The following is a 13,645-nucleotide window of genomic DNA, read 5'->3' as shown; positions in this document are numbered from 1 at the left end:
AAGGCTGCAATTTGTCAGGTGAGAATGAAATAAATCAGAATCATAAGACTAGAATGACATCGACATGGTTGTGGATGCTCTTTCCAGGGACGATATGCACCACGGTTGAATATTCCCATCGTGTGCGAATTCCACTACACTACACTCATGACCAGTGTTATTTCTGTATTCCATCATTGCCTCTTGCTGTGGCTAATCTCTTCATTTCAAAATGATCATCTCTAATCTCAATAAGATCCATTGCCAATAACAAATTGTGTACCAATTGTATGGCCTGATTTAAGTAGAATATCTGCATGGTGCTATTTTTAGTTCCTCAGCCTGTACTAAAAAAATAGCTAATGAGGAAAGTAGGCCAGCCCAACTTTCAAACAGTCTCTGGTCATAGATACAGTATATCAAAGGGTCCCCATACCATCTCCAGCAGTACATACATTTCAAAGGGACACATGGTTTGTGGAACAATACTTTCCGTGTGCATCATTGTGAGGTCTGAAGGTAGAACGGATGAGCCTTTCATCTACTTAATGTTAGTTGTTGATGTTAAAAACATGAGTAGCAGCATCTGACTCGCGTGCAGTACACATTAAGGAGAGATATGAGCAAGAGGCAAAAAGCACTGGCTTCTGACTGTGTACTGTGACTGCATTCGTATTATAAATCAAGAACGCAGCAACTATTCAGGACAGTACTGAGGTCCTTAGTACAACATTGACTAGAAAGAGCCAATGTGACCGTCAACGCTTGCAGATCTCTATCCTGAATTATTAACCGGGGGAAATTGTGATTGCTTTAATGGAAAATCGCTTGTTCCATCACTCATATGGGAATATTCGATCCTCTTCTGCTGATCAAACCAGAGTCTATCCTTTCTTCATCCACACGCCACCAGCAGATACCTTCCACAGATGGGGATCCTAATAAAATATAAAATAGATTCCTTTACATTACATTTGTGTGCTTGGCATCCTTGAATAAGAGTGTGCTCAACAATGGGCCCTGATTTGATACCAGAAGAGTATTATTAAAGCAATATACATGTCGTCGTTTCCTCATAAACATTCCCTCCAACTGTCTCCCCTACCCTCCCTAGCTATGCTGTCAAAGTCATGTGTGACATGTTACAACAATGACAAAAGGAGGATGACAAATGCTCGGAAAGTAAAGGCTCAGATGTCACTTTATATTGTAAGAACCATATTTTGGTCTCCGACTTAAAATTTGTTCCTCATTACTCTCAACGTTGCCCTGAACTACCATTGTCAATGTCGTTTCCCATTCATAATAAGAATAACCATGTTTTTGTTGTTGTTGAGATTACTTATCTCTTTAGCATTTCATGATATTTCAATGAGAATCTGTTTTGAACCAGAACACCTACCAATACATGTTCAGTAAATAAAAAGATGTATACCCACTAGAAACCATTAAATTGCTGTATCAAACGTGAACCTGAACCTCTATGTGCCATTCAATACCACAGCATGCAGCATTTACATTGACTCTGGGAATTAGATTTGATTTGATTTGGTCTTGTTGATTACCCAGGAGAGTGGAGGAAGAATGGAGGGCTACTGGTCTCAAAGAGTGAGAGAACTTTGGAGGCATCATCTCTCCCGTGTTTGTTCTGAGCCAAAATGGGTCATTTGCTGCAAACATGAACAGAATGGAGGTCCACATGGTGCTGAATTAGCAGCACCTGCTGCAGGAAGAGAGTGTGTCTGCCAAGTACTGGCAAAGTTACACATTGAAGGATTGCTCGTTTAAATATGCGCAGGAGGAACAGATATTTGAATGAGATTATAAAAGAAGTATTGCTAGATGAATTTCAATTTGAGGGCATTACATGCTATCTTTCTTCCACCCTCTTTCCCACTGAGAATGAGGATAATGACTATAACAATGTGGATGGGTGTGAAATTGGCAACGTTGTTGCCATATAACAAAGCCCGTCAGTGATTAAACCCCGACAGGCTCTCTCCTCCCCTTTCATGTGAGCACACACGCACGGGTGCGCACACACACACACACACACACACACACACACACACACACACACACACACACACACACACACACACACACACACACACACACACACACACACACACACACACACACAACATTATGCACAAACATATTAAAAAACATCCAATTAGAAAATATAGACACATTCTGTAAACCCATTATCTGTTTGAGATACATGGAACATCATGCTAAGACATCACATCAAAAATCCCCACACTTTTTCCAATACCCCCTTGTGTCACCCCGATGCAGAAAATGCCTTAGTAGAGGAGCGCTCTGCACTTCCAGAGTCTCCCTGATCAGATGAGGAGCCCCTTTATCACTCTCATATCCTCCAGTGTGTGTGTATGTGTGTGTGCTGCTTACACAGCCTCACAGACAGCAGCAGCAGGTTGATACACACAAAGACAGTGAACGCTTCCTGGTGCAGAGCCCTTTTGAAGAACTTTGAGCATTCCTCTCCTACAGCACAGTCTCCTCCTACACAGAGGTAAGGACACCTTGAACGAAGGGTTACTGCAGTATAGAGCGGGTTACTTTTTGTCTCTTGCATGGAGTAGATGTTGTGCATTTTACAGTCATGTCGCGTCTAAGCAACATGCATTGTTTGTCTGCACCGATCTACAGCAACATCTATATGGAATCCGGACTGGGTGCCAAACACTGCTGAGTACATAGGAATGTATCATTTCATCTATCATGTACCACTCTTTATCTCAGGGGGGTGAGAGGATTGCTGTAGGCTTGAGATTGTGGTTTGTTAGTTGACTCCGGATACAATGCTCTCCGCCTATGTACATCTCCTGCTGTATTCTCAATTTCTCTTCCTTTGTTCATATTTGAGTGTTTCCAATGCATAGACCAGAAGAAGGTAATAACATCTTGCAGGAGGATGCGTGGGCATGGTATATAGAATATTATAAACTGGGTGGTTCGAGCCCTGAATGCTGTTTGGCTGACCGCCATGTTATATTAGACCGTATACCACGGGTAGGACAAAACATGTATTTTTACTGCTCTAATTACATTGGTAACCAGTTTATAATAGCAATAGGGCACCTCGAGGGTTTGTGGTATATTGCCAATATACCGCGGCTAAGGACTCCGCGTTGCGTCGTGCATAAGAACAGCCCTTAGCACTGGTATATTGGCCATATACAACACCCGCTAGTGCCTTATTGCTTAATTAATCTACAGTACATGGAGAACACTAACAAAGAAAGAGCACCTCCATCATCTCCCACCCAATCCCAGGTTCAGGTTGATCTGTCAACAGCAATGGGAGGTATAGAGAAGAAAGGAGATGATAAAACACCGAGGGGGCTTTAATCTTAACCAATTCCAATTGGTACATACAAGCAGGAAGGAACATGGAGACAAATGCAAACTCAGTCAGGCAGGTGTCCTAGTTAGAGGGAGTTGATGTTTTCATTTTTTTCTTCAAAATGTGAGTGGGAGGATTACAGGCTCAGTCATACACACATTCAGCAGAGTTGTCACTATAGCTAAGTATCTAGATCTCTGGTTTGAACCACAAAAGTTTACAATACAAAACAAGACCGTTAACCTCAAAAAATGTCACACAGAGGGAATATCAATGTCATTATGGTATTTTATTTTTTATTACTAATATTAAATCTTCCTAATTTAAAAATGTTCCATTGCAACTAATCTTGCCCTACTGCAGAGGTTTATGATACTGTAGGCTATAGGGATCTTGAAGGATAATAGTGTTTAACTGCATTGATTGATGTGTACACGACCAATAGAATTTGATTTGATGATAGCGCTGATGGGAGTATCATGTATAATGAGTACCCGTGCCGTGTTCATCAATGAAAGAGATAAGTTGGCCAGACAATTTCATGCATTGTCCCATGGGCAGTGGTTGTTGTGCAGAGGTCCCTGCGGTCCCCAAAACAGTGGCTGTGTTTGATACTCCTTGCTGCGAGTCTGCCTCCACCCTGCAAACCTTGAGACCCATCTGAAGCCAGTCTATCTATGGACTCGTTTGGGGAGCTGTCAAGTCAACTTCTCAGTGAGCCTCTCTTCTCTTCACACAATCAATATGTGAGATTCTCGCCAGGTGTCTTGCTCCTGTTGGTAGGGTGTAGATCGAACACAAACCGTGCTTCGCTGTTAATGGACTGTGTCTGTGTGCTTCTGGGTCGTTAATGCTGTCATATTATAAACGATGGGACTGTGCATTAAGGGCCAGTCCAGGGAAAGCTTTTCCTCTCCGTTTTTTTAATCATGGTGGTATGCGCAAAACGTCAAATAGTACAAAATAGTTTCACAGATACAGATTCCTTCTCAAGCCTGACATTTTAAAAAGCTCTTTGCTCTCATTTCCCCCTGTTGCTGGTTCTCTCTCTCTACCCCTTTTCTCTCGTTTGAGCCAATGATCCCAGATGGTGACAGATCCCTGCCTCGTGTTAAGGCTCCACTTGAGCAGTGAGATGACATCTGGCGAGAATGTGACTAATAAAAGGGACAGAAGCGGCAGGGACCCTTCATATCATCTCAGATACCAGGGTCCTCTGACTGAAGTGTGCACTTTGATATGCATCCACACTCAGGGGCAGAATTACTCAAATTGTCTGCGCTGTTGAAAAAAAAGATCAATGTAACCCCCAATGTCAATGGTGCAAAGATAATACAGAAACATCCTTATTCAAAGCAGAAGTAGGTGATGCTAAGCAGAAATTTACATTTTGGAAATGCAGAGAGAAGGGTGGTGAGTTTATTGAGAGGAATATCTACAGCCAACGCTTAACTATTATTGTAAATTTAAGCTAATGTATGCACATCTCCTTTGATAAATGCGCCAACTAAGCAAATTAACTATTGTTCACAGATCAACGATAGGATGATAAGGCTATGGTATCAGCCATATGTCTGGCGCCTACAGGGTTGTAACTATGGCATAGTGGCGGTACACCTCATTGTCATGTATAATTACATTAATTAGCACAGATAGCTAAAATAGGGATGCTATTATCCTGGAATTAGGTTTGAGCAGGTCATGTTCAGAGGCTGATCATATGGGAGAGAGGGGACTATTTCACCACTTTATGCCTACGACAAAGATTGAGGGGCTCGCTTGAGAGTGCCTCTCATTTACCTTTAGGTGTGTGGCAATGATATTCTTTGAACATGTAAAAACACATTTTGTACATAAGTCTCATACTAGTTACTATGAAAATGTAAGCTTTTAACTCGTTTTTTCTCCGTTGATTTTCATTATTATCCTCTGTGTAGTATATCCTGTAAACAAACCAAAAGATGAGAAGCAACTGAAAAGGGCACAGGATATGATACCACTGCGTTTCTGTGTGTCTGTTTCATTTAAACCCTGTGTATCATAAAACATGAACCTGAAATACGCTGTAGCAACATGATGATGTCTGATTAACATAATCCTATATAAATAACACCCGGATTGCTTTTGGGTATGCTGGGTTATTGCAAAGCTAATTATCAGGGCATCATTTTCAAAGCTGTTGATGTTTACCCTTGACAGCAGTGCTGTTGCCACGGTTATGTGCTTTCGCAAATTAGTTTGTGCTTCATTACATGTTTTTGTGGGTCAATGCCACATTTTGAGGTTTTTGTAATCCTCTCTACCTGCCTACAAGATTCAGCAGAGAAAGCGTTTTCAATTGTGCTTCCGGTGGGTGGGTTTAACTCAAGGTATTATTGGGAGCTATGGAAATATTTGCTTTTGAGCACAATGGATGTTTTGTGTGCAATTCTGCATGCAAACCTTGGAACTGTAAAGATGACATGCACTGTACTGTATTAAAACATGTACACACTTTAGGGGGACACAGAAAATGCATCTGATATCCATGTCTGAAAAGCTGTGAAGACATATGAAACTGTACCTGGTACTGACAAGTGCTTCTTTCATTTTGACCCAAGCAGATGGGGGGGTTGTGTCCTCACCCAGGAACAATGGCCCTCTGTTTATTGTTTTCATCCCCAGAATCCACAGAGGGATAGAAAAGGGGAAAGAAAAATGTCATAGGACCACCACTATATGAACACTTAAAAGTAGTAGCCTCTGCCTCAGAAAGAACAGCAGTAAACCCATCAAACCACATCTGATCTCAGCAAAATATACGATACAGTGCATTCGGGAAGTATTCAGACCCTTTCACTTTTTCCACATCTTGTTACATTACAGCCTTATTCTAAACGGGATGAAATAGTTTTTTTCTTCTTCTCATCAATCTACACACAATACCCCATAATGACAAAGCAAAAACTGTTTTTGAGAAATGTTAGCAAAAATGTAAAAATAAAAAATAAACTGAAATATCCCATTTACATAAGTACTGAGACCCTTTACTCAGTACTTTGTTGAAGCACCTTTGGCAGCGATTACAGTCTCGAGTCTTCTTGGGTATGGCGCTACAAGCTTGGCACAGCTGTATTTGGGGAATTTCTCCCATTCTTCTTTGCAGATCCTCTCAAGTTCTGTCAAATTGGATGGGGAGCATCGCTGTACAGTTATTATCAGGACTCTCCAGAGATGTTTGATTGGGTTCAAGGACATTCAGAGACTTGTCCCAAAGCCACTCCTGCGTTGTCTTGGCTGTGTGCTTAGGGTCGTTGTTGTCCTGTTGGAAGGTGAACCTTCACCCCAGTCTGAGGTTTTCAGCAAGGGTCTCTCTGAAATTTGCTTCGTTCATCTTTCCCTTGATCCTGACTAGTCTCCCAGTGCCTGCCGCTGAAAAACATCCCCACAGCATGATGCTGCCACCACCATGCTTCACCGTAGGGATGGTACCAGGTTTCCTCCAGACGTGACGCTTGGCATTCAGACCAAAGAGTTCAGTCTTTGTTTCATCAGACCAGAGAATCTTGTTTCTCATGGTTTGAGAGTCTTTAGGTGCCTTTTGGCAAACTCCAAGCGAGTGGCTTCCGTCTGGCCACTCTACCATAAAGCCCTGATTGTCCTTCTGGAAGTTCCACAGAGGAACTCTGGAGCTCTGTCAGAGTGACCATCGGGTTCTTGGTCACCGGCCTGACCAAGGCCCTTTTACCCCAATTGCTCAGTTTGGCTGGGCGGCCAGCTCTAGGAAGAGCCTTGGTGGTTCCAAACTTCTTCCAATTAAGAATGATGGAGGCCACTGTGTTCTGGGGGACCTTCAATGCTGCAGAAATGTTTTCATACCTTTCCCCAGATCTGTCCCTTGACATAATCCTGTCTCGGAGCTCTACGGACAATTCCTTCGACCTCATGGCTTGGTTTTTGCTCTGACATGCACTGTCAACTGTGGGACCTTATATAGACAGGTGTGTGCCTTTCCAAATCATATCCAATCAATTGAATTTACCGCAGGTGGACTCCAATCAATTTGTAGAAACATCTCAAGGATGATCAATGGAAACAGGATGCACCTGAGCTCAATTTCAAGTCTCATAGCAAAGGGTCTGAATACTTATGTAAATAAGGGGTTTATAATTCGAATAAGCTGTTTCACTTTGTCATTAAAGGGGTATTGTGTGTAGATTGACGAGGGGAAAAAATTATATAATACTTTACAGAATAAGGCAGTAACATAACATATGGAAAAAGTCAAAGGGTCTGAATACTTTCCGAATGCACTGTACAGTATGTTGCACATATGACATATTATATTTGTTTTATAGTATGTGACATTTTACTTGAGTATACTCTGAGAATATACTTCCAGAAATGTATTCATTTCATTGCAAATGTACGATAGGCTAATATTTACGTTCAAGTATTATACCTTAACTGAGAGTCTACCTATCTACCTACCTAGTCTACCTATTATCTAAATTAACATTCCACAACCTAGGCCCACTTTTGGATCCATCCACACTCCAGGGATGAGACTATTTGGCCACCATTGGGACTTATTCATTTCTGAGCATTTGTTTGTTATCACCTCTAGCAGATGGCTCAGCGTGGTGGAATGCTTTTCACCAACAGCATTAAAGTGCGGAAATGCTGCTCTCTCTAACTTATTTTGGACTCCCATAGGCCTAGTTATTTCACAGTGTCCCTAAAAAAAACATGCACACACTCAAAATAGATTTCAGAATATTAAATAACTACAAACAAGCTATCAACATCCAAAATAGAAGTGATTATGTATTCTGTTCATATTTGGTTGAATAGAAAAATATATAATTGTAAATTCCTCCAATGTAATTGAAGATGTGATGAATATCTACACAGACAATGTCACATTCACTGTAAGGGCAAGACTCAGCCCTCAGTCAGCATCAAAGGCTTGCCATGTAAATGTATTCACAAGCGATTTATTCGTCTTTGGATGGAAACAGGGATGATGCGCTCATGGAGCATATTTCAACATGTCACTCTGCATCAACCATAAAGAAATGAGCAACTTCTTTGCAGCAAGCGGGTCAAATGCAGAACGCTGCAAATACTTGAGGCTGCTGCCATACAATACTAGAACTGTCGTTCATCGATAGACTCACAATCCTTAAAGAGCAGCTGAACCCAACAAAAATATTTATCTAGTTGAAAACGGCTTATGTTGCATCGATATTATTCAGTGTAAAACTGTACTACAATGTGTATAGTATCATTTTTATCATAAAGTCAGTATCTTCCAAAACTGAGATTTGCAACAGCTGCTACATTCCTACTTCCATTGGATATTTCACGGGTGATTTCGATCATGCCCATTTGCCCACCAACACAGGATGGTAACGCCTAGGGAGAATTGTCATGCACGGAGAATCAGCTGCACTGATTGTGCTCTATCCAATTGTACGGCAGAATCTACAGACAGTGAGATAGACCTGCCCAAATTACGCAGCGCCTCTTACTTGTTTACATAAAACAACATGTCACCAATGTTATGTTGAAAGAACACCATTGGCTCATAAGCCCTTTATCGAGTGGCCACTTGCTAATGTGTTTGATAGTGATCATTGAGTTTGCCACTGTTTTGGGCAAAATTAGAATTGAGACGTTGCGCATCCCAACTGCAACTTGTCAATATTCCAAAATTCCAAATCCATTCGCAAGCATCTCGTTTTCTGCCGCAACCTATTTTGTAACATGATTTGCTGTGAAACGCTGCCAGACAGACGCAAACTCCGGTAATAGATGGTGAGAAAGTTATAAAAACAAAACGTCCAAAATAATAGATTTATCATAGATTAATTCGGACTATTTTGAGGGCGAAATGTTGCGACCGTGTCTCAAGAGGTACAAACAACAATAACTGCCAGGGTACGATATAGCAAACATAACACACCCACGTCGAACCACACCCCCAAGACACAAATCTAGTCTTCCTTCCCGAGCAGCAGAAAATCACATGCGGAATCGATGAGTTCAGTCCCCGCAAGGACAAGAACTATGTCTATTGTGTTCATATCAGCCTAAGTGCTGTTTATAAATAGTATCAATCCCATGGGATCAAATTTTTTCTGTTTAATTCCTTTACTGTTAGAAATTTTCAGACTCCCCATGGAATAACCTACTGTATGTTGGTAAAGTAAACTTAAGACATTGCCTGAAACTCCTTCTGACAGGTTCGCTTCTGTTGTGGCTTCACTGATGAAGATGAATGTGTATTGCATCAGCAGCATCTCATTAGACAAATCTATGTTTTCAACCTCACCGAAGATAGGGACAAATTAGTACTTGGAAAGGACAATTATAGTGAAATCTGCCCACATTGATACTAAAAACCATATTTATTGCAGCACACACAGACATTTAACACATTATATTTTATTTATTTGTATTTAACCTTTATTTAACTATGATAGGACCTGGTAGACCAGACTTTGTTTGCCTTCAATAAAAAAAAAAGGACAGTCCGATTAGTGTGACTTTGTATTTGGGATCAAGCCTTTAAATGGTGGACATAATGATGCTCACTGACTATAATAATTTGCACATAGAGAATGTTAAAACATGCAATTATAAAGGAAGGTTCAGGACAGCAGCTTAATTCCTTTCGATGATTGCTGTTGATTGCTGCCGTGTTTCTTTAGCAAGCTCTTTTGTCAAAGCACTATCATATTTACAAAGACATTGGGTTCAATATAGTGATGAGACAGGAGAGAATTTAGTCATGATATAATTGATGTTGAGTAAATTGATGACTTCGGGTGAAGCTGAATGTGTGTTTTTCTCCAGTTGGTTTGGCACCTCAGACAGCGGAGGGCAAATATTCTTGTCTATCTTTTTTGTTCCTTCATTAGCTGAGTAAAATGAAAGCCTATGCTAATTAGGAACGGATTAATGCTGCTTCTGTTTGGGGTAAACATATTTTCAAAGCAAGTGTCTCAGAGAAGGTTAAATCTTCAATGGATCCAGGTGGTACTGAATCACTAATAACAATCTCACTTGTTTCTGATTTGACTTCGGAACTGAGCTGGCAAAGCCTTGAGCTATTCGATTGTTGACATACAGTCAATTCAGAGTAGAGTATACCTGTTGTGTATTATATTGAGATTAAGCACCTGATTTTGTTGTGTAATTAACTGGGACAATCTTTTTCCCAACAGGATGATGACGATACCACCTAACAGTCTCCTGATTGGCCTGATGTGTCAGGTAACCTGCATGTGGGCCTTTGCTCGCCTGCCTGAGGATGCAGAACAGCGGTCTGCCTTCTCAGTGGCACGCACCAGCAGCATGGAGGGTGGACCTAAGATGGTGGTGACCTTTGACAAGGAGTATGTTAACATCGGTGGAGACTTTGATCCAAAGGCAGGCATGTTCCGCTGCCGCATCCCCGGAGCATACTACTTCTCTTTCACCGTGGGGAAATTCCCACGTCGTGACCTGTCAGTCATGCTAATGAAGAACAGGAATGAAGTGCAGGCCATTGTGTATGATGAGAATGCGGGAGAAGAGCGTAAGGTGCAGAGCCAAAGCGCCATGCTGCAGCTGGACTTTGGTGACACAGTCTGGCTCCGCCTTCACGGTGATCCCCGCTATGCCATCTACAGCAACACAGGTCACTACACCACCTTTAACGGCTACCTAATCTACCCTGACACCTACACCTTCCAAGACCCCAAGCACGAGGACCCAACTCGTATGTATGGAAACGAGGCGACTGCCAATGACCACACCCTAACAGACCAAGATGGGCTAGGAGAAAGGGACAACGTAGAGAAGAGAGAGGAGGTAGAGGATGAAGAGGAAGACCAGAGGTCAGCCTTCTCTGTTGGCCGCACTCAGAGCATCGTAGGGGTGGACCAGGGCTTCCCAGAGCACCGTCCTATCGCCTTTGACACAGACTTTGTCAACATTGGCGCTGACTTTAACGTCACCGAAGGTGTATTCACCTGCCGTATTCCAGGAGCCTACTTCTTCTCCTTCAATGCTGGCAAGCTTCCCCACAAAACCCTGTCAGTCAAGCTGATGAAGAACCACCTGGAGGTGCAGGCCATGATCTACGATGACAGTGACACCGAAAAGGCTCTGCAGAGCCAGAGTCTGATGCTGTCTCTGCGCCGTGGTGATATCGTCTGGCTTTATAGCCACCAGCGCGATGGCTTTGGAGCATACAGCAACCATGCCAAGTATATTACCTTCACTGGATTCCTGGTCTATCCAGAACTCCAAAAAAAAACACCAATCAGCAGCAACAGCAGAGCCGGAAGCCATAAGGGACAGTGTTAAGAACAGTTGGCTGTGGACCTACTACACTCAATTATTCTATGTCCAGCTAATTCTTTCAATGGGTTTACTTTGTCAAACTCCAACTTGGAGTCTTGAATTGAATGAAGATGTTACTACTTGCTAGCATTTCTGATATTTTCAGGATATGATGTCTCAGTTAATACTTATCTGGATTTTTAACATACCTTTATCAAATGTCTTGAAAGGCATGGTCAAATAATGGGGACACTTGTTTTGTGTCAAAATGAGTATTTTTCCTTCATTTTAGAGTGAGTTTCTGCTAAGGCCAGTGTCTGATCACAATGAAATAAAATGAAATTTTGAACCAAAAAGCATGACCAATATTTAGAATAAAATATCCCTTTACCCTGCAGGGGTGTCCATTGGACGAAGACAGACACCATACTCACCCTGGTTGTAGCTTGAAGTCTGAGCACATTCTCACAGAGCACATGCTAGTTTTGGACCTCGGGGCACCAGACTCATAATTACATTTCTAACTTAGTAGAGTTGAATTCATTTCCTCAGATGGTAAACGCTGTGGAGAGAATTGAATTGCCTATATCATCCCTTATGATAATCGTGCAGGTTTAATTCACACACCCCAAGAGAGAAAAATGCTGTTCAAATTGTGCCAGACTTCAGCAAATTACAGTCTTAGTTTGAGAGGTCATTTAAACAACATATAAAAATAGCATATAGTCCAATTGTAATGTTAGTTTTACGCTATTGCAAATACTGTATTTTGATTCTCCACATCAGTATTGTGGGCCTATTGGGTTCTCTACACCATCATCTCTGGGTAGTGTTCCTTTTGAATTAGCATCTTATCAAAAGGCATAAACACAAAATGTGACACAATGAGTAATGAGACAGTATTTCAGTAATAGTTAGTCTCCCAGTTAATAGTCATCTACTATGCGAATAGCAGGTTCTCATGAATCTTGCCCTGGAGGCAGAACTGAGCCATTTGCCCTAGATGTTCCAGCTGCAAAGTCCAAACTGTATTTTTAATCTTAATTTAAGGTTAGGGCTAGGCATTATGGTTAGCTGTGTAGTTAAGGTTATGTTTAAAATCTGATTTTATGACTTTCTGGCTGTGCCAGCTAGTGACCACTCTGCATAGCTGCCTCCAGAACAAGATTCATGAAGAAAAACCACTAACCTGTCTGTGACTGCGTTGAGTCAGGCACATACTCACTCCTGTGGTGCTGCCCTTTCACAACCTACTTTTGGAGAGCATCCTTCGTCACACTCTTGACTCCCTAATTGTGGCAACTTTTGTACTTTGAGGGTGGAAGGACTTTTTCGATACAGTGATTTGAAAAATATTTGAAACTGATGTATAATTTTTCAATTTGTATGCGAAAATTATAGTTTAGCATTTGCTTTGTAGTTCAATTTCAATCATTCTGTGCATGGACTGCAATAGGAAATAGTCCTCTTGAGTTGAGTGGACCAAATTTGTATAACAGCTTTAATTATATTTAAAAACCACTAGCATGATAACTTGTGAGGGAGTAAGGAACCCACCAAAAGTATTATTTCTAAGAGCTCAGTGAGATCAATTTCCAGAGACATAACATGCATTATGATTTTGGGAATTGAGTCTTACAGAATATTTTGACTTATAATTTCATGCATGCTGTCATGGAGAATAATCGTCTAACAGCTTTGCAGATCTTTGTAATGAGACCATATTTCTATCCATACGTGATTTTTGGTAAATAACTTTGTTGTAAGTGGTATGTTGGTGACTTGTGCTTATATCTTTGTCCTTACAAAGGAATGATTGTAAACAAAATAACATTTTGCCCTGGGTATATTCAACCCATGTGTTAGTACAGTCAGCTTCTTGTTGTCTCCTTGAGATGTTCAAAATATTTCTTATACAATGGATGCTTTGGAACATGTGAAGCAGAATAAATAAAAGTTAATGTTTATTTTTCTGTGCTC

General features: G+C 41.2%; 1 protein-coding gene across 1 annotated transcript; it reads left to right on the top strand.

The window, feature by feature from the left end:
- Nucleotides 1-2,458: 2,458 nt before the first annotated feature.
- c1qtnf4 (C1q and TNF related 4) lies at nt 2,459-13,632 on the top strand. Its single transcript, NM_001141731.1, is given in 3 exon segments — nt 2,459-2,518; nt 10,564-11,638; nt 11,641-13,632. Coding segments are annotated over 2 exon segments (1,110 nt in total). The 5' UTR covers nt 2,459-2,518; nt 10,564; the 3' UTR covers nt 11,677-13,632.
- The last annotated feature ends 13 nt before the right edge of the window (nt 13,633-13,645 follow it).

This window comes from Salmo salar, chromosome ssa26, assembly GCF_905237065.1.
Source record: "Salmo salar chromosome ssa26, Ssal_v3.1, whole genome shotgun sequence".
In the NCBI taxonomy this organism is placed as follows: Eukaryota; Metazoa; Chordata; class Actinopteri; order Salmoniformes; family Salmonidae; genus Salmo; species Salmo salar.
Note: the sequence above shows the minus strand (reverse complement) of the source record. Positions and strands in the feature narration are given on the sequence as shown.